We start from the raw sequence: 22,926 nt of genomic DNA, 5'->3' as shown, positions 1-22,926 counted from the left end.
TCGTGTAAAACGGGAAATCCGGGTTCGAGTCCCGACCCGGCACAAATTTTCGCTGTCGTCATTCTCTTATACAGCTGATGGTTGTTCGTATTCGCAGCTGCGAATACATTTCATGTACATGCTTCTACAAAGAGCTGCTCCCACATACGTCTTGCGAAATGACTTCAGCGAGAAAATCGTAGAAATTAGAGCTCAAAAATGGTTAAAATGGCTCTGAGCACTACGGGACTTAACTTCTGAGGTCATCAGTCCCCTAGAACTTAGAACTACCTAAACCTAACTAACCTAAGGACATCACACACATCCATGCCCGAGGCAGGATTCAAAAATGGTTCAAATGGCTCTGAGCACTATGGGACTCAACTGCTGAGGTCATTAGTCCCCTAGAACTTAGAACTAGTTAAACCTAACTAACCTAAGGACAACACAAACATCCATGCCCGAGGCAGGATTCGAACCTGCGACCGTAGCGGTCTTGCGGTTCCAGACTGCAGCGCCTTTAACCGCACGGCCACTTCGGCCGGCCGAGGCAGGATTCGAACCTGCGACCGTAGCGGTCACGCGGTTCGCTACTGTAGCGCCTGGAACCGCTCGGCCACTTCGGCCGGCAATTAGAACTCGCATAGCACATTTACTGACTATCATTTTACCAATGCACCATTCGCGAATGGAGACGGCTCATTAGCTCAATTGGAGAAAATATCCGTAGGTAACATTATTGTATGTTTAAGGGATGATCGAACCTTTTTCCGAAAGTTGAAACTTCCCATATTACCAAACAGTGGGTAGATGTTAGCAAAATTAATGTGTAGCATTTTGTACTGGCCAGTCTAACGAATTTTTGTATCTACGAAGTTTGACACTCACTAGAGGTGCACTGTTTTTTACATTAGCTCACCACATTAGACGCAGGGCTTCTCTTGGACAAGTCACACTTCTGTCGCCGGTCAACCCCTCCCCGCGCACCAAGCGCGTCATGTTTTGAGCCATGGAGCGGTCCGCGTCGCAGACCACTCAGCGTCTCAGGTGAAGTCCCGCGTTACTTTGTTTTCTGTGATCTTTTTACTGTATGTTGAATTCTTTTGTAAAGAACAAACCCCCTCTCACTAGTTGTAGAGAAAAAGCTTACAGTGTACCCTTGGTAGCAAATGTGTTGTGCTTAGCTATGGTAACGATTACATTTCTGTGTTCCCGGTGAATGCATGAAACTGTAGTTCAAGGAGGGTTGATTGATTCCACAGATTTATACCTGAAATTTCTTCAGTCTGACGCCCATCATCACACGCGACTCGGACGGTTTAAGATCGCAATGCCTTGTAATAGCTGACGTAGTCGGCATTTGCTGGATGTAAGCAAGCGGTTGAATCCTGTATAGTGCATTTGGTGCCGTCATTTTAGGTAACTTTGCCACAGCGCTTGACCTGCCGGTACGAATGCAACTGCCTATTTGTTTCAGTTGATTTCTTCAGTCAGGTGTTACCATAAATCGATTACGCTAAGAAATTAAGAATTTCGCATGAGGTCACATTTTTAAATGGACAGTACTGAGAATAGTTATTTGCGCTGTGACAGTAGTAGAGGTTAAACATATTCATTAGAAGAGCACATGCATGAGGTACTGGTGGTCTGGATATCTTTCGCCAAGAATGCACCGTGTAATGACGATAACATTACGGTGACAGTTAGCGCGGAACTTTGCCTCGTTAACCTGTTTTTGTGGAACTTTTGCCAGTGAATAGGCACTCATCAATTCTGAGACTGCAGTGAGCTTCTCACCACCTTCTGGTGATGTGTTACTGACGTGGTCTCTCAGAATACCAAGCGGAGTGATAACGAAGCCCCTCTATATACTCCCTCAGACACGATATACGAGTATGCAGCTCTTTACTCCTCTCCCCTGCCTCTCTCTCTCTCTCTCTCTCTCTCTCTCGCCCTCCCTCTCCCACCCCACCCCCCTCTTTCCCTCCTTCATTTGCCTTCTTTCCTTTCTATCCGTCTCTTACTTTCTCTCCTACAGTTTTAGATTCGTGAGAACGAACGTGTCAGAAAATCTTCTACTGTAGCAGCGGATACAATCTTAGCGGTGCATGGAAGCTAGCTCTCGATGCAGAGAAGAGCGACAGATATTTGTCGCATTGTTTACGCTACGGCATGAGCGGCAGCGCCACACGTTAACACCACTTGCGGCATGAAGTAATTACCGACCAATCAGAAGCCGTCTTTTGGCTGTATAAGGCCACCACAGCAGCAGTTTTGACAGTCAGTTTCTCCTCACGAAGCCAATGGAGCTAATCGTCGAAAGCTCGAGGTTGTACCCTGAAAAACTCCGAGCATGTTTTATACAACAGTTTTATATTGGTCTGTAGGGTACACAGAATTTTAATATGAATTGATATACTCCTGTGTATATAACATCACACCATGTGGATGGTGAAAACTTCAATTATAATGGTTTCCAATCCTGTGCATCAGTCATCTTCAGATCTTAAGAGAAAAAACTGCCTCTTTAACGCTTTTAAATCTTGAGATGATCCATACCTAGAACTGAAACTGGTGATCAATATTCTTTTGCGATCTGGTCGATGAATTCTATAATAAGCAAATCATGGTCACGGTATTCGCACGAGATCATGTCGCGATTAAAGAGGAAAAAGAAATTGCTCAAATTCTACATCTATATACGGAGAACTACACTCCTGGAAATTGAAATAAGAACACCGTGAATTCATTGTCCCAGGAAGGGGAAACTTTATTGACACATTCCAGGGGTCAGATACATCACATGATCACACTGACAGAACCACAGGCACATAGACACAGGCAACAGAGCATGCACAATGTCGGCACTAGTACAGTGTATATCCACCTTTCGCAGCAATGCAGGCTGCTATTCTCCCATGGAGACGATCGTAGAGATGCTGGATGTAGTCCTGTGGAACGGCTTGCCATGCCATTTCCACCTGGCGCCTCAGTTGGACCAGCGTTCGTGCTGGACGTGCAGACCGCGTGAGACGACGCTTCATCCAGTCCCAAACATGCTCAATGGGGGACAGATCCGGAGATCTTGCTGGCCAGGGTAGTTGAATTACACCTTCTAGAGCACGTTGGGTGGCACAGGATACATGCGGACGTGCATTGTTCTGTTGGAACAGCAAGTTCCCTTGCCGGTCTAGGAATGGTAGAACGATGGGTTCGATGACGGTTTGGATGTACCGTGCACTATTCAGTGTCCCCTCGACGATCACCAGTGGTGTATGGCCAGTGTAGGAGATCGCTCCCTACACCATGATGCCGGGTGTTGGCCCTGTGTGCCTCGGTCGTATGCAGTCCTGATTGTGGCGCTCACCTGCACGGCGCCAAACACGCATACGACCATCATTGGCACCAAGGCAGAAGCGACTCTCATCGCTGAAGACGACACGTCTCCATTCGTCCCTCCATTCACGCCTGTCGCGACACCACTGGAGGCGGGCTGCACGATGTTGGGGCGTGAGCGGAAGACGGCCTAACGGTGTGCGGGACCGTAGCCCAGCTTCATGGAGACGGTTGCGAATGGTCCTCGCCGATACCCCAGGAGCAACAGTGTCCCTAATTTGCTGGGAAGTGACGGTGCGGTCCCCTACGGCACTGCGTAGGATCCTACGGTCTTGGCGTGCATCCGTGCGTCGCTGCGGTCCGGTCCCAGGTCGACGGGCACGTGCACCTTCCGCCGACCACTGGCGACAACATCGATGTACTGTGGAGACCTCACGCCCCACGTGTTGAGCAATTCGGCGGTACGTCCACCCGGCCTCCCGCATGCCCGCTATACGCCCTCGCTCAAAGTCCGTCAACTGCACATACGGTTCACGTCCACGCTGTCGCGGCATGCTACCAGTATTAAAGACTGCGATGGAGCTCCGTATGCCACGGCAAACTGGCTGACACTGACGGCGGCGGTGCACAAATGCTGCGCAGCTAGCGCCATTCGACGGCCAACACCGCGGTTCCTGGTGTGTCCGCTGTGCCGTGCGTGTGATCAGTGCTTGTACAGCCCTCTCGCAGTGTCCGGAGCAAGTATGGTGGGTCTGACACACCGGTGTCAATGTGTTCTTTTTTCCATTTCCAGGAGTGTATAATTCAGCGCTGTTTAATGATGAAAACCGTATAATATTACTGTACTTATGAATGTTAACCTTATACGAGGGTTGGAACTTAAATAGTGGCAACTATTTATTCACAACCGATACAAAAGAGTTACATATTTGCACCTGTTGCTCTCCTTTAAAGTAGTCACCAGCGTTGTGTAGAACCCGTTGCCAGCGATGTGGATGGCATAGCATACCGTTAGCAGAGCCTGTTCTGTTGATGGTGCGAATGGAGCGGTCTAAAGTTATGGTGATTCTCGTGTACGAATGTGATGGTGTTACCCTAACGCATTATGTTCCTCCACGGCAGACCGCCAATGCACAGCATTACTGTGCGTTTTTGGAGCATCAACTGCGACCAGCTTTGCGAAAGAAGCGGCAACACTTTCTGCGCAACCCACCCATCAATTTTGCACGACAATGCGCGGGCGCATACAGCGAAAGCTGTGGCTGCCCTGTTCGGTCGATGGGACTGGAAAGTACTGTACCATCCACCATACTCCCCGTACTTCAGTCCTTGTGACTTTGATTTGTTTCCGAAGATGAAGGAACCACTTCGTGGCACTCACTTCAGAACTGTTCCAGAGATTCGACAGGCAGTAGACCGGTCCATTCGCTCCATCAACAGAACAGGCACTGCTAACGGTATACTACGCCTTCCACATCGCTGGTAACGGGTTCTACACAACGCTGGTGACTACTTTGAAGGACAGTAACAGTTGCAAATATTTAACTCTTTTGTATCAGTTGCCACTATTTAAGTTCCAACCCTCGTACTACGGAGAAAAATTTGAAACACTAGGAAGGAATTGCCAGATACATATAAAGCTGGTGCCACTTATTAGTAGTAGATAGAAGATCTTTGTTAAATTTCCGGCATCGAGCGCGGTGGCGCAATTGTTAGTACACTGAACTCGCATGCGGGATGACGACGGTTCAAATCCGCGCACAGCCATTGTGTTTTATGTTTTCCGTGATTTCCTTAAATCGCTTAAGGCAAATGCCAGGATGGTTCCTTTGAAAGGGCACGGCCGACTTTCTTCCCCACCCTTCCCTAATCCGATGGGACCGATGACTTTCCTATTTGGTCCTCACCCCCAAATCAACCAACCAACCTTAAATTTCTAGCTAAAGAAACTAGTATTACTACCTAAAAGCCTGCCTTACTGCGTCACCTCTTCTAGCTTAAGTAAGAATTACTTTTCATTATTAAGATACCAAATCAGATGGTCACTTGACGTATTTATGAGGGCTGTTAGGCTTGTTTCTACTCGAAGCCGAGTTCTTTCTCACAGACATATGGTTTTGAACTGGTGAAGCGTCAGTCAGCTGGGAAGTCAGGAAGGGAATAACAAATAATGTGCTGCGAATAAGAGTTCCCAATGACATGTGGTTTTGTATTTTAACAACGCACAGAAGAAACGGGTGATTTTCGACTCTCAGTCTTCTCAGACGTAACGACTAATGTTGGAAACACTCATTATTTTAATGGTCTACTTCACTGGTGAAACATCACACACTTAATCCCATCACATTTGCCATCTGTGTAGTATGATGTTCCATACTCTCAAACGTCGACTTACTAAACGCACACGATTCATTTCAAACCTAGGGAATTTTCCTGTATGATTCCGCAGTACTTTTTGTACATCTGTGTATTTCTCCTATAAACCTGTTTTCTTTGACGTTTTTACTCATATTCCGAAATACAAATTTCATTTTATGTCAATAACTTACACTCAAAGCTAACAAGACTGGAAAATCTACACACATCAAAAGCTCTTCATAAAATTTATACTTTAAAGTGTATTCAAACGACATAGACTGGGACTGGACAAAGATGGCAAAGGATACCGGCAGTATCTTCCTTTCTTTTTTTGACAAAACCATCCCGTCATTTTGCTTAAATGATTTTTGGACACGACGGAGAACCCAAACGTGTGTGACTCTACGGGTATTTTTAACCTGTTCTTCTAGAATGCTAGCCCTGGCCTTAACCACTGAGCCCCCTTGCTCGTGTTGTTAGTTTAGCAACATACTAAAATCAAAAGAAACTATGTTCTTACACATGTGAGGTACGATTAAGGGAACGTTCCTGAAAAAAATCAGGCAAGAGACGGTACGTAAATTACGTACTACTATGACTATATCTTTAAACTCCTGTCTCAGTGTCATACGTAAAAACTGACCAAGCAGTCTACTTGTGCATGTTCCGTTTCAGATGCATTGGAATCTTCATTTGGAAAATGTTATTTTGTTTACCAAAGCACTCCAGCAATTTTTAGCTGTCTTATTTATTTCGTTTCCTGGCCATACAGTCGTCGCCTTCAGTTTCCGTGAGTGCTCCTGCAGCTTCAATTTTTATTTGCATTATTTTATTTTCGATGAGCTGGTCGTACAATATCTTAGGCTATATGCAGTAGGTTTTCAGAGTTACTTCCAAAATTTCTCTATTAAGGTCTTCCAACAGTTGCTAAACTTCGTCTGCATTAAAGGTAAACAGTACATAGTCATTCGTAAAACGTAGATGGTTCGGATATGCACAATTAACACGTAGACCTTCTTCATTTGCTCAATCTCTGGATCTGAAATCTTCTTCTAGAACTGCAGAGACTCGTTTTGGTTATACGGAATCTCCTTGTCTGACTCCCCTTTCAATTCATAATTTCCCACTATACTGAATACGTGGAATGGAAACTGTCGCGCTGACATATACAAGTATATTTTTTAATAGACCAAAATATATTGAATGAATACCTTGTTTTTCAAACGTTGTTAAAACAGATTTTGTCGAAATTTAGTCAAAAATTTTCTAAAAATTTGTTAATCCAGACGCACTTACTGCTCCGTTCTGTAATTTCATCCACGATTTACAAGGACTCCATTGCACTACACCCACTTGCTTGATTAAAATTCTATGGTTTTTCTATGAGTTTGGAATAATTTTAGTGAATATCTCGTACAGTACAGAAAGGATAATAAGGACCTACAGTTTGTTTTATATCTCGCTTATCTCGTTTCACCTGAAAGATAAAAATTATAGCAGTGTTCCAATTTAGGATCATATAGTATTTTAAGAGACAAATTGTCAACTACTATCTCCAGTTTTAAATAAACAATAATTCCATTGCCAGTAAACCGGTATCATGTTTGACTTAGTTGTAACAAACAGCAGACGTCATTGATTGGTAAGCAGAGAGTAACAAGAGAGTAAGTGCGATGCTATTTTCCTCATTCTTTCAGAAGAAGGATAACAGTGCCTAGACAAATAGTCGCCGAAATTTCTTCCTTGCAGTCAGATCAGAGCGGTAGAAAGGACTAACATGCTGACACTGTACCAGGTAACTAAAAATAACACGCAAAAATCGAAGACTAGAAACTGATAAGCGACATTTTCTTCTACAGTGCGTTGAGATAAGTCGTCAAGCAGCTGCTCCATTCCTTGTGATTTAAGGAGCCTCAAGAATTTCGGTTCACAAAAAGTTTCGCAGGGGTGGTGAAGCTTGCACCATTTCAGCAAAAAACAGGAGGGCAACCCTTGTCTTGAAAATAAAACGAGGTTAGATAAAATTTTGACGTGTGGTTCAATACAGACGAAATGGTAATTGGAATTGGTCACGAATGAGGAAAAGAATCAGGTGTGTTTAAGGAACCAAAGAGGCCGGCCGAAGTGGCCGTGCGGTTAAAGGCGCTGCAGTCTGGAACCGCAAGACCGCTACGGTCGCAGGTTCGAATCCTGCCTCGGGCATGGATGTTTGTGATGTCCTTAGGTTAGTTAGGTTTAACTAGTTCTAAGTTCTAGGGGACTAATGACCTCAGCAGTTGAGTCCCATAGTGCTCAGAGCCATTTTTTTTTAACAAGCCCGTTACGGAGCTGATCAGATCCTTGCGTTCCCTGTTATTCAAACTTGGAAGCGCAATGAAATGTTTGACAAATTGCATACACTTCTAAGAGAAGGTGTGACCGAAGAACAGCGTCTACACAGACTATATCAAAAAAATTCCACGAACGAGTAGAATGTAGTATCAGTGAGCAGACTGCCCGTGTATAGAACAGGGAAGGCGCGCGCTCTATCGGAGTTCGGCCGAGGGTAGACTGTGATGGCCCAAAGGCTCGGCACGAGCATTTCCGAAACTGCAAAAAAAATGGTTCAAATGGCTCTGAGCACTATGGGACTCAACTTCGAAGGTCATCAGTCCCCTAGAACTTAGAACTATTTAAACCTAACTAACCTAAGGACATCACACACATCCATGTCCGAAGCAGGATTCGAACCTGCGACCATAGCGGTCGCGCGGTTCCAGACTGTAGCGCCTTTAACCGCTTGGCCACTCCGGCCGGCCGAAACTGCACAAGTGCTGTCTTCAACACGTGGCGAAACCAGGTGAAACCACGTCCAGACGTCGTGTGGTTGCGTGGCCACCTCTCACTACAGATGTCGGATGTCGTAAACTGCGCAGACTGGTAAAACAGGAACTGTGACGGAACTAAATTCAGACTTTAATGCTGGGCAGAGCACAAGTGTGTCTGAAAACGCAGTTCACCGAACATTCCTAACGATTTTCCTCTGCAGCTCACGACCCTTGCACGTGTCAATGTTAACACCAGGACATTGGCAACTACGACTGAAATGGGCATGTGACCATCAGCACTGGCCGTTAGCGCAGTGGCAGAGCGTTGCATGGTCTGATGAATCCCGATACCTTCTTCATCATAGCGAAAATGACCGCGAGTCCGTCGTCTTCCGGGAGAACAGAGAACAGTTCCTGTACATGGTGGCGGCTCCATTATGCTCAGGGAAACATTCACGTGGGGATCCAGGGGTCCACTGGAGCACGTGTAAGGCATCATAACGGCCAAGGAGTATCGTGCACTTGTTGCAGACCACGTACACCCCTTCATGACGATCATGTTTCCCGACAGCAGTGGCATTTTTCAACAAGATAATGCGCCCTGTCATAAGGCAAGGAGTGTGATGGAGTGGTCCGAGGAACACAGTGGCGAGTTCCAATTGATGTGCTTGCCCCTTAACTTACCAGATCTGAACCTGATGGAATACTTCTGGGACGTGTATGAAGTGACGTCAGAGCTAATCGCCCCCCTCCCTGGAATTTATGGGAATTAGGTGACTTGTGTGTGCAGATGTGGTGCCAACTCGCTCTAGCGGAGTACCAAGGCGTCATTGCTTTTATGCCACGACGCTCTTCCGCTGTTATCCGTGACAGAGGTGGATGTACCGGCAATTATGTAGGTAGTCGTAATGTTGTGGATGATCAGTGTACATTGATTAGTTTGGATTGACAAAGAATTTGTAGCAACAGAATTAGGGTAATGCCAAGTTCATTTCTCCTGGCACGTGCAGAGAATAGCGCGCACACATCGGATGAGTGTAAATCTTACAATAATTAAGTAGTAAAGCGTAAGTAGTAGTGTCACATTCGTTGTAAGCCAAACGCAATATCACGCAATAAGTCTTCAATAAAACACGAGAGAATAAGACAGAACGGCACGCGTTTTTTAATTAACTGGAGGTAACAATAAACTGTATGTTACGAGTAGGAATGGTCTTACGAATAAAACTAAAAGTCAGTTTCATTTTCCGTGTCGCTAATGGCTGTTATCCGTTGGAATATGTAATGATTTATTTTCTTTGTGGTTAAAACCGCGGTTAAACTCAACGGTTGTCTAGCGCACAGTTCTTGAATTCGTACCGTGTTGTACCGCGCTGTATCTACGTAATAGTACGTCGTGTGACAACGTAATCTCGAAGTAATAAATTTTCACTGCATACCTCCACATTAGCAACGTTGCTGTCGTCTCTTGTGTGCTTATTACTTCACTTTCCTCGTTTCCTTCGAGGTCATATGATAGGAAGTATGCTTAAAAATAAAACTTCTTTTTAAGTAACTTTGCCGGCCGCGGTGGTCTCGCGGTTAAGGCGCTCAGTCCGGAACTGCGCGACTGCTACGGTCGCAGGTTCGAATCCTGCCTCGGGCATGGATGTGTGTGATGTCCTTAGGTTAGTTAGGTTTAAGTAGTTCTAAGTTCTAGGGGACTGATGACCACAGATGTTTAGTCCCATAGTGCTCAGAGCCATTTGAACCATTTTTTAAGTAACTTTATTTAAGAACCACTATTACCAGTTTCTATCTGTAACAGTTCGTCTTCAGGCGGCTTACTGGCTTTCATAGTGGGGTCTCGTAGTCCGTCTTTTTACGGAGGTAGCGCCCTAAACTAAGCAGAGATTTATACTTGGTAAGTGCAAAATTTAAGGGAAATAGAAGAATTTACATTTCGAAAACCAAAAACACTGTTTTTGAATATATTTCACGCTTTATATCTGCCTGAACTACTTAGTTTTCGAGTACCGCAATGGCTGATTCGGTCCATACAATGAATATATAGATTGCGATAATTGTGCCACTTACGGTTTTAGCACTAGGTAGCTGAGACACAGTGCAACACTAAATTTACCAAATCAATCTTCCATGACAATAACGCGTGAGCAGTTATACCATCCTGTATGCGTGGAATAAAGTCACCTGAAACTTCCTGGCAGATTAAAACTGTGTGCCGGACCGAGACTCGAACTCGGGACCTTTGCCTTTCGCGGGCAAGTGCTCTACCAACAGGTACCCAAGCACGAAATAGCATAACTGGTTCAAATGGCTCTGAGCACAATGGGCCTTAACATCTGAGGTCATCAGTCCCCTAGAACTTAGAACTACTTCAACCTAACTAACCTAAGAACAGCACAAACATCCATACCCGCGGCAGGATTCGAACCTGCGACCGTAGCAGAGGCGCTGTTCCGGACTGAAGTGCCTAGAACCGTTCTGCCACCGCGGCCGGCTGAAATGGCATACCTGAAGAAACTTGCAGATTCCCTTCCTCTCCTAACACACGCTATTATCATGATAATAACATGATGTCTCCTCGGAGTAACTAACGTTTTCTCCGTTGTGACTATTCCTGTCAGTTAAAACCGGAATTCTAAGAATGCCAGTTAATTACCAGCACGTTATCCTAGTTTTCTAAGGACAACTAGATAGCGTCACTAACTCAGTCGCTCGTTAGGGTCTTTTCAAGGAAAGTTTTTAAATTACTAGATATTTTCACCGAGGCTAGCAGTGAACAAAACACACCAAAGTGACAAAAGTCATGAGATAACTCCCAATATCGTGTCGGACCTCCTTTTCCCCGACGTAGTGCAGCAACTCAACCTGGCATGAACTCAACAGGTCGTTGGAAGTATTTTGCAAAAATATTGAGCCACGCTGCCTCTGCAGCCGTCCATAATTAAAAGGTGTTGTTAGTACAGGATTTTTTTGCACGAACTAACGTCTCGATTTTCTCCTATAAATGTTCGATGGGATTCATATCGGGCGATCTGAATGGCCAAATCATTCGCTCGAAATGTCCAGAAATAATTCTTCAAAGCAATTGTGAACAATTGTAGCCCATTGAGATGGCGCATTGTCATTGATAAAAATTCTGTCGTTGTTTGTGAACATGAAGTACACGAATGACTGAAAATGGTCTCCAAGTAGCCAAACGTAACCGAGGACCATTTCGTATAAACACAGCCTACACAATTATGGAGACTCCACCAGCTTGCACAGTGCCTCGTTGACAAATGGTTCAAATGGCACTGAGCACTATGGGACTTAACATTTAGACCCCTACACTTAGAACTACTCACACCTAAGTAACCTAAGGACATCACACACATCCATGCCCGAGGCAGGATTCGAACCTGTGACCGTAGCAGCAGCGCGGCTCCGGGCTGAAGCGCCTAGAACCGCTCGGTCACAACGGCCGGCACCTCGTCGACAACTTGGGTCCATGGCTACGTGGAGTCTGAGTCACGCTCGAATCATATCATCAACTTTTACCAATTGAAATCAGGATTCATCTAACCAGGCAACAGTTTTCCGATCATCTATCGTCCAACCGATATGGTCACGGGCCCACGAGAGGCGCTGCAGCAAAGGCGCTCTTGTCTGTCCTCTGCCACAACAGCTCATTAAATCCAGATATCGCTGCACTGTCCAAACGGATATGTTCGTCGTACCTCCGACATTGTTTTCTGCGGCTGTTTCACGCAGTGTTGCTTGCCTGTTAGCACTGACAACTCTATGCAAACTCCAGTGCTCTCGGTCGTTAAGTGAAGGCCGCCAGCCACTGCGTTGTCAATGGTGAGAGGTTCTTGTCTACTGCCGTCTCTGCATAGTGGTTAGTTTTCACTAAGTGAGGTCTTCGCAGGATGTGGGTACTGTGATGTTTGCGTACGTCTGGTTATGGTTAGCCATTAATATGCGCTCATCTGAGGATTGATTGGGTCCAAAGTTAAACGAAGGGTAGCGGTTTGAATGGCAGAGGAAAAAAAGTGCCAAGGCAAGATGGAAGGGAAAAAAACCTCTGCGATACGCATGTCGGATAGTAGGAGCAGTAGCGGATTGCTTGCTATCAGCGACAGTTCAGCAAGGGATAGGTGGATATCTTAGACGATGTGAGGCGTTGTTACTCGGCGGATGTAGCTGAATATTGGCGTTGACTGCTCTACTTGCGTCTGCATACCTGTAACAGTTGGGCTCATTATCGGTTAGTGTCCGATATGTCATATACCGGATTCACAGTGTTGTTTGTGCTTTAGTGTGCGAGTTTATCGGCTTCCCTGCTGTTGCCTGTTGGTCGGCTGTGCTAGCAGCTGGCTTATCCACCTGACATATCCAGTCAGTATTGCTGATGTGCAGGGAGTCGCCGATATTGTCGAGCTAGCAGTGTCATTGGTCGCTTATGCTTCCAGCAGTGGTTGTGTACGCGATACAACCGCGATTTTTGTAAGTGAATATCGCTGTCCTGTAACTTTTGTCAACTCAGTGTATGAATCTTGCAGCGCATTATGTGCCGCTTAGTTACGATGCGGTGTGTTTTGCAGGCGCTGGGCCATGTGAGCGGCGGCCACGTAAACCCTGCTGTGACGATTGGGCTGCTGGCCAGTGGAAACATCTCCATCCTCAGGGCGCTCTTCTACATCGTCGTCCAATGCATCGGCGCTGTTGCTGGGTCAGCCGTACTACAGGTAAAATAACTGACCCGATTATTTTTATACACATCCTGTTCTGGTCTTAAATAACCGTGCAGTACATTGACATGACATATTACATACACTATCAAGTAACATTATTACAAACTCCCAAATGCATTCTTTTGCTACGCCAGCATTGCAGCTAGCCACGCTATAGAGAATCAGTCGGATTCTGAAGCGCCGCCGATGGTGTGTGAAATCATCTTCACGCCTGTGTTCGCCATGGTCGTTAAACGGTGCGTAGTGGAGGATTCACATAGCGGACACGACGATATAGGTTGTCCTACAGCAGTTCACTTGGGTTATGATATAGGTAATTTGCGAACCGAGGAAGTTTTTTGAAGTCTAGACGAGTTCCTCCAACCAATTCTAACACTTCTAGCGTTTTGAAAACGTGACTAATAGAAGGGTGGTATCCATCGTTAATCACCAGCAACTCATAGTGACGGTTTCAAGCAAATTGAAGATTTTTCAGTCGCTGCAGTATCGTTAGCGTCAATTCCGACATCAAATTAAACTATTGCATAGACGTGATTCTAGCTACGATTTTTTTTAATACTTAGCAACTGCATTACAATATGCTGCGACGTTAACCTCGGACGTCAGTGGTCTCTGGAACACCATTGTTAACAATGCGGATATTCAGATTGGTTCCATTAGTCTTTTCACCATATACTTTCAATAGAGAGACATGTGGGAGTTCATAGCAGTCGCTGTTTCGGGACTACTGCCCCGTAGACTCGAAATCTGAAGTTTGCCTCACATTCTGAAACTTGCATAAATCGTTTCCTTCGCCCATGTCAGCAATGAGCGAAATGCGAAACAGCCTTATTTATCTACTTTGCCAGTGCACGTCACGTGACATACGTAGGAGCTACACGTTGTACGAGGTGGTCGTAATAATCTAGGCGATAGCGCATGTGTACGATATTTTAGTAGCAGTTTTAGTAAATAATAAAAAGAAAATCAAATATCCATCCAGGAAATTTTCAAGTTCTCCATACCTATGCATCCGTGCTTTGCTTATTTCAGTCATCCTTTGAATTATCCTATCACTAACTCCCTTTTAATTGGCTCTGAACGCTGTAGCTACTGCTCATATCCAGTTGGTTTATCACCATTCTTCGGCGAACCACCTATAACGTTCTTCGGATTGGGTTGCACAATTATGTCTACTTGAGCTCTCGCCTGTCAGACGTCTCTCCAGTCCTGTTGTGTCTGCGTTACCAAGAATATGTGTACTATACAGTCAAAGAATTGTGACCACCTCACCAGTCGCTAAACTTGCCTTGTAAGCACTTGATGTTCACAAAGGTTCTTCGCATATCTTTGGAGCGCATAGCGACAAGACTAGTGAGTGAGTAGGAAGAGAGCATTCGATAGTAATAAGAAAATGGAGTGCATTTGCCTTCAATTCCAGCAAAGATTTTCGAACTGATGGAGCATACTTCCACTATATATGTTCTGTTTTTAACCAAGTTCATTATATCTAGCTAGTTTTTCACATCTTCTCGTAGTTCGTCTACAGTGTTACCATTCTGGGAGTTTCTCATTGTCTTACGCTTTCTCCTATATGTTGCATTTCAGCTCAGGGCCTTGCCGAGGTAGAGTGGGTTGCGTTCCTCATCGATATAGACAGCTGCATTGCAGGTGTAACACAAAGAAGCAGTATCTGTCGTGACCACTGACTAACCCATGGCTCCCGAAGAGGAGCACCAGCCTTTTCGGTGCTTGACTGATTGATCTGTAGCATTAGCTGATACTGCGAACAACTGAAAGCATGGAGAAGTTACAGCCGCTATTTTTCCCGAGGGCATGAAGCCCTACTGTATGGTTATATTTTAATGGTGTCGTTTAGGGTAAAATATTCCGGAGGTAAAATAGTCCCCCATTCTGAACTCCGACACGCGACCTGCTCAGAAAGACGTCATAAGGAGACAAAGAATTGGTATTCTACAGGTCAGCAGGTAAGTAGGAGTTTTAATAAGGGAGATGGATAAGTCGAAGTTAGATACAGAGGGAATTAGTGAAGTGTCTGGAAGAACAGGACTTCTGGTCAAGTGAGCACAGGGTTCTAAATACAAAAGCAAATAGGGGTTATGCAGGAGTTGGTCTAATAATGAATAAGAATATGATATGGGTAAGTTAATATAAACAGCATAATGAACTCATTATTATAGCTAAGAGATACACGAAGTTAATACCTAAAACAGCAGTACAATTTTATAAGCAAACTAGTTCCACAGATGATGATACTGAGGGAATTAATGAGGCTATAAAAGAAATTATCCATGTAGTTAAGAGAGGTGAAAATTTAATTGTGATAAGGGACTGGAATTCGATAGTAGAAGAAGAAAGAGACGGAAAAGCAGTAAGAGAACATGAACAGAGAAAAAGAAATGAAAGAGGAAGCCGCCTGGTAGAATTTTTCACAGAGCATAATTTAATCTTTATTAACACTTGTTTAGGAATCAAGCAAGGAGGTTGAACAACCGGAATAGACTGGAAACACTGGAATATTTCAGATCGATAATGGTAAGACAATCTTTCGGAAACCATGTTTTAAACTGTAAGATATCTCTAGGAGGAGGGGTGGACTGACCATTATTACTGCTTATGAATTGCAGAATAAAATTGCTGAGATTGAAAAACGATAGGAAATGAATAGAGATATCCAGATGTGGTTGAGAGTTCCAGCATTATGCAACAAAATGGCTCTGAGCACTATGGGACTTAACTTCTGAGGTTATCAGTCCCCTAGAACTTAGAACTACTTAAATCTAACTAACCTAAGGACATCACACACATCCATGCCCGAGGCAGGATTCGAACCTGCGACCGTCGCGGTCCGCGGTTACCGACTGTAGCGCCTAGAACCGGTCGGCCACTCCGGCCGGCATTATGCAACACTTGATTGTAATACTGGAAAGGAGTGCAATAGAAGTCGAATGGAGAAAACGACATTCCGTTTAAAGAGAGGGCGAATAACATATTATAAATTTTTTTTAAATATTTGAAACAATCGCTTTTTATGACACGATCATAACCGGTTTCGACCTACATTGGCCATTTGCAGATGCTAAGGGTGGCATTCGGAGAACAAAAGTTCACGAGTTGTCAAACTTAGAGGACGAATCGGTATCTTTGAAAGCAGAAATTGTGAATGCGCAGAGAACTAAATATGTAAAATTACTAGATAGAGTAGAAGTCCTTCGATAAGAAAGGATATACTCAATTTAAGTGACGAAATGAGATAATATAAAAATGCTTCAATGTAGTAGGTGAACGGGCGTTTAAACGTCTAATAATGAGACTGACAGTAAGTGCAAAATGTCTTCGATGAGTGGCTAGAGGACAAATGCAAGGCTATAGAACAATGCATAACTTGGGGAAAGATAGATCCCGCCTCTATGAATATTAAAGAGACCTTTCGAGAAAAGAGAAGTACCTGTCTGAATATCAAAAGCTCAGACGGAAAGCCAGTACTGAGCTAAGAAGGGAAAGCTGAATGACGGAGGGAATATATCGAAAGGCTGTGGAAGGAAACTGAACTTGTAGGCGATATTATAGAAAGATATGAGGTAGTAAATGACGATGAAATGGGAGATCTGATACAGCGAAAAGAAGTTCACACAGCACTGAAAGCCCTGAGTCGAAAAGAAAATGCTAGAGCAGACGACATTATTTCAGAACTATTACACCGCTAGGAGAGACGGGCATGACGAAACTATTCCACCTAGTGTGTAAGATATATGAGACAGACGGAATACCATAGCTCTTCAAAAAGAATGTCCGCAGCTCGTGGTCTACTGGCCAGCGTTGCTGCCTCTAAATCACGGGTTCCCGGGTTAGATTTCCGGGCGGGGCGGGGATTTTCTCCGCCCGCGGTCTGGGTGTTTGTGTGTCCTCATCACTTCGTCATCATTCCGGAAAGTGGCGGGACTGGACTGTGTGAAAACTGGAAATTTGTACGGGTGCTGATAACCACGCAGTTGAGCGCCCCACAAACCAAGTATCATCCCCATCAAAAAGAATGTAACAATTACAGGTCCAAAGAAGGTAGGTGCTATCGGGTGGGACTACTACCGAACAGTCACTTCAACCCAATCGCGTCAAATGACGAACTGCAGTCGCATGTACACTACTGGACATTAAAATTGCTACACCAATAAGAAATGCAGATGATAGATGGGTATTCATTGGACAAATATATTATACTAGAACTAACATGTGATTACATTTTCACGCAATTTGGGTGCATAGATCCTGTGAAATCAGCACCCAGAACAACCACCTCTGGCCGTAATAACGGCCTTGATACGCCTGAGAATTGAGTCAAACAGAGCTTGGATGGCGTGTACAGGTACAGCTGCCCATGCAGCTTCAACACGACACCACACTTCATCAAGAGTATTCACTGACGTATTGTGACGAGCCAGTTGCTCGGCCACCATTAACCAAGCGTTTTCAATTGGTGAGAGATCTGGAGAATGTGCTGGCCAGGGCAGCAGTCGAACATTTTCTGTATCCAGAAAGACCCGTACAGGACATTCAACATGTGGTCGTGCATTATCGTGCTGAAATGTAGGGTTTCGCAGGGATCGAATGAATGGCAGAGCCACGGGTCGTAACACATCTGAAATGTAACGTCCACTGTTCAAAGTGCCGTCAATGCGAACAAGAGGTGACCGAAACGTGTAACCAATGGCACCCCATACCATCACACCGGGTGATACGCCAGTATGGCGATGACGAGTAGACGCTTCCAATGTGCGTTCACCGCGATGTCGCCAAACACGGATGCGACCATCACTATGCTGTAAACAGAACCAGGATTCATCAGAAAAAATGACGTTTTGCCATTCGTGCACCCAGGTTCGTCGTTGAGTACACCATCGCAGGTGCTCCTGTCTGTGATGCAGCGTCAAGGCTAACCACAGCCATGGTCTCCGAGCTGATAGTCCATGCTGCTGCAAACGTCGTCGAACTGTTCGTGCACATGGTTGTTGTCTTGCAAACTTCCCCATCTGATGATTCAGGGATCGAGACGTGGCTGCACGATCAGTTACAGCGATGAGGATAAGATGCCTGTAATCTCGACTGGTAGTGATACGAGGCCGCTGGGATCCAGCACGGCGTTCCGTATTACCCTCCTGAACCCACCGATTCCATATTCTGCTAACAGTCATACCGATTCCATATTCTGCTAACAGTCATTGGATCTCGACTAACGCGAGCAGCAATGTCGCGATACGTTAAACTGCAATCGCGATAGACTACAATCCGACCTTTATCAAAGTCGGAAACGTAATGGTACACATTTCTCCTCCTTACTCGAGGCATCACAACAACGTTTCACCAGGCAACGCCGGTGAACTGCTGTTTGTGTATGAGAAATCGGTTGGAAACTTTCCTCAAGTCAGCACGTTGTAGGGGTCACCACCGGCGCCAACCTTGTGTGAATGCTCTGACAAGCTAATCATTTGCATATCACAGCATCTTCTTCCTGTCGGTTAAATTTCACGTCTGTAGCACGCCATCTTCGTGGTGTAGCAATTTTAATGGCCACTAGTGTAGCTGCTGTGGCGTTTAAATCTGATGTCTAGCTGCCCTCACAAATGCACACATCACTAAATCAGTGCACAGAGTTCACTTTCCAGCTATCAGATGGCTCTTAAATGTATTCAGAAACGAGTCACAGGCCATGAATGTCATGTGGTTGCTGATCTTCGTAAACGAAGTGAAACAGCACGTGGGAGCCGTAAACCTCCAAGACTAGATGACAGTTCTCTTTCCAATCATACGACGCACAGTGAAGATGTATAGATTGACATATTTTTATCTTCTTGGTAAGTGCATTCTTAACTCCTTCATTTTGTATCTCATGATCGGTGGAAAGAAAAATACCTGCTACAAGGACTTCAGGACCAACGTGTTGCTCAGCAACTGCTAGAGAGCACAGTTACCCGGGTACGCTGTTCGCGTGCGAGCATCAGCGAGTACCACCCAAATAAAACTTCAGGCAAAGACATGAGCTCATTTCCCGATGCACATACCACCAACTGAGGAAAATAGTCGTAAGAGTGTTCTGTAGTACTCAAGAAGAAAAAGATGTGGAATCGCTCGGAAGTGTGAAAAATGTGTTGTCACTCTGCACTTAGAAGACTGTCAATCATTCTAGCTGATATGCAAAACAGTCAGACTAGCTGATATTTATTATATCTGATTTCACAGCAACCAGTAAAATATCGAACTACGATCTTGATGAGTAAATAAGTCATGGTTACAAAAAACTGGCATGCATTATTTATAGAAGAATCGGAAAATTAGTAGAAACCAACCGCTGAAAGGTGAGTTTGGGTTCCAGAGAAATGCAGGAACACGCGAGGCAATACAGACCCTTTGGCGTGTCTTAGACAACAGGTTAAAGACAGGCAAATTTACATTTAGAACATTTGTAGATTCAGAGAATACTTTTGTAATTGTTGACTGGAATATACACTTCGAAATTCTGAAGATGTTGCTGTTGTAGTCTTCAGTCCAGAGACTGGTTTGATGCAGCTCTCCATGCTACTCTATCCTGTGCAAGCTCCTTCATTTACAGCTCGTACAAAATAGATTCGTGTTTCAAAGTTTTACTCTCCTCAAAAGTAGTCACCAGCATTGTGTATAACCCGTTGACAGCGATGTAGAAGTCTCAGCAGTGCCAGTTGTGTTCATAGTTCGAGTTGGGCGTTCTATTGCCTGACAAATTTGTAGCTGTTCTGAAGCGAATGCCGTGAAGTGTTTCCTTCAGTTTAGAAATCGAGTTGAACTCACGAGGGCTTAAGTCAGGGGAGTGCAGTAGGTGGTATAGCACTTAGCAGCCCCATCAGTCAAACAAATCAGGAACAGCTTGCACTGTACGTGATTGAGCATTGTCCTGCTAAATGATGATCAGGTCCTGCAGAAAGTCTCTATGCTGTTCATTTTTGGAACACAACCTACGACCAGCATAGAGACAGAAGTGATGACACTTTCTGCATGACCTGACCATCATTTAGCAGGACAATGCTCAAGCACGTGCAGTGCAAGCTGTTCCTGATTTGTTTGACTGATGGGGCTGCTAAGTGCTATACCACCTACTGCACTCCCCTGACTTAAGCCCTCGTAAGTTCAACTCGATTTCTAACCTGAAGGAAACACTTCGCGACAAACGCTTCAGAACTGCTACAAATTCGACGGACAATAGACCGCGCAGCTCGAACTGTCACACAACTGGCACTGCTAAGAGTATCCTACGACTTCCACATCGCTGGTAATGGGCTATACACAATGCTGGTGACTACTTTGAAGTCAGTAAAACTCTGAAACACGTATCTATTTTGTACGTAGTGTAAATAAATAGTTGTCACTATTAAAGTTCCAACCCTCGTATTTTATAATATGTACAAATGTGTGGCAGGTTATACATCCTTACTCACATCCTGTACCAACTCATCCACCACCCACAGCTTCGCTTTCTAGAGTACCGTCAGATCTTATAAAGTATAACCCTGTTCTGGTACCCAATTTCCCGTCCACTAATTACCAATCCAACCAGGCACCCTGCTGCGCCATTAAGTCCATATTATCACCTTACATGCACCTTCATGCCTTATCCATCCTCTCCCGCAGGGATTTCAACAAACTTCCACTCCCCAACAACGAAATCTGCCACGAGATATACTCCTATTCCCACCCTTAATCACAACATTCCACTTTACACCATCCATCCATTTTCTCCTTCCCCCTTCCTGCAGCTTGCCGACTTTTAGTCGCTGCTGTGGTTCTACATGGCCCCATAATCATAGTCGGCAGCTCGTGGTCGTGCGGTAGCGTTCTCGCTTCCCGCTCCCGGGTTCGATTCCCGGTGGGGTCAGGGATTTTCTCTGCCTCGTAATGATTGGGTGTCGTGTGATGTCCTTAGGTTGGTTAGGTTTAAGTAGTTCTAAGTTCTAGGTGACTGATGACCATAGATGTTAGGTCCCATAGTGCTCAGAGCCATTTGAACCATAATCATAGTCATTCCACCATGAACATTACCATTATCATTTTTGTGGATCACCATCGTCACCATTTCATTGTAGCATCATTCACAGTATCATCAGTGACTATATTTTAACCGTAATATAGTATCGTGAAACAAGTTTTAAAAAACATCAGTATTTCCAACTATATGTTTCCTTTTCTTCTTCCATTATTGTCGTTTGTTTTTACACAAAAAACGTAAATATCGTCCAGCAATGTGTTTTTTTTTTACGAAAATTGTGCTATTGTCATCTTTATAAATATTTTATTCATCAGTTAAATATATATAATCTCTGGCTGAAGAGCGCTTTTCACCCGCTGCAATCCCACCCCTTTGTGAAGAATTGAAATAACTATGAACGGGGAAAAAAGAAATTCTTCGTCCTTGCTATATACACTGTCACGGATTTATGGAATAAGAAGTAAAATACACTCCTGGAAATTGAAATAAGAACACCGTGAATTCATTGTCCCAGGAAGGGGAAACTTTATTGACACATTCCTGGGGTCAGATACATCACATGATCACACTGACAGAACCACAGGCACATAGACACAGGCAACAGAGCATTCACAATGTCGGCACTAGTACAGTGTATATCCACCTTTCGCAGCAATGCAGGCTGCTATTCTCCCATGGAGACGATCGTAGAGATGCTGGATGTAGTCCTGTGGAACGGCTTGCCATGCCATTTCCACCTGGCGCCTCAGTTGGACAAGCGTTCGTGCTGGACGTGCAGACCGCGTGAGACGACGCTTCATCCAGTCCCAAACATGCTCAATGGGGGACAGATCCGGAGATCTTTCTGGCCAGGGTAGTTGACGTACACCTTCTAGAGCACGTTGGGTGGCACGGGATACATGCGGACGTGCATTGTCCTGTTGGAACAGCAAGTTCCCTTGCCGGTCTAGGAATGGTAGAACGATGGGTTCGATGACGGTTTGGATGTACCGTGCACTATTCAGTGTCCTCTCGACGATCACCAATGGTGTACGGCCAGTGTAGGAGATCGCTCCCCACACCATGATGCCAGGTGTTGGCCCTGTGTGCCTCGGTCGTATGCAGTCCTGATTGTGGCGCTCACCTGCACGGCGCCAAACACGCATACGACCATCATTGGCACCAAGGCAGAAGCGACTCTCATCGCTGAAGACGACACGTCTCCATTCGTCCCTCCATTCACGCCTGTCGCGACACCACTGGAGGCGGGCTGCACGATGTTGGGGCGTGAGCGGAAGACGGCCTAACGGTGTGCGGGACCGTAGCCCAGCTTCATGGAGACGATTGCGAATGGTCCTCGCCGATACCCCAGGAGCAACAGTGTCCCTAATTTGCTGGGAAGTGGCGGTGCGGTCCCCTACGGCACTGCGTAGGATCCTATGGTCTTGGCGTGCATCCGTGCGTCGCTGCGGTCCGGTCCTAGGTCGACGGGCACGTGCACCTTCCGCCGACCACTGGCGACAACATCGATGTACTGTGGAGACCTCACGCGCCACGTGTTGAGCAATTCGGCGGTACGTCCACTCGGCCTCTCGCATGCCCACTATACGCCCTCGCTGAAAGTCCGTCAACTGCACATACGGTTCACGTCCACGCTGTCGCGGCATGCTACCAGTGTTAAAGACTGCGATGGAGCTCCGTATGCCACGGCAAACTG

General features: G+C 45.2%; 1 protein-coding gene across 1 annotated transcript in view; it reads left to right on the top strand.

Moving 5' to 3' along the window:
* Window positions 1-22,926, top strand: part of LOC126470651 (aquaporin AQPAn.G) — a 170,512-nt gene that overhangs the window by 99,905 nt on the left and 47,681 nt on the right. The window contains exon 3 of the mRNA XM_050098632.1: window positions 13,070-13,213. Coding sequence (XP_049954589.1) covers window positions 13,070-13,213 — 144 coding nt within the window. The remainder of the gene's footprint in view (window positions 1-13,069; window positions 13,214-22,926) is intronic.

The sequence above is a fragment of the Schistocerca serialis genome, chromosome 3, assembly GCF_023864345.2.
Source record: "Schistocerca serialis cubense isolate TAMUIC-IGC-003099 chromosome 3, iqSchSeri2.2, whole genome shotgun sequence".
Classification (NCBI taxonomy): domain Eukaryota; kingdom Metazoa; phylum Arthropoda; class Insecta; order Orthoptera; family Acrididae; genus Schistocerca; species Schistocerca serialis.
This window is presented reverse-complemented; position numbering and strand designations above follow the sequence as displayed.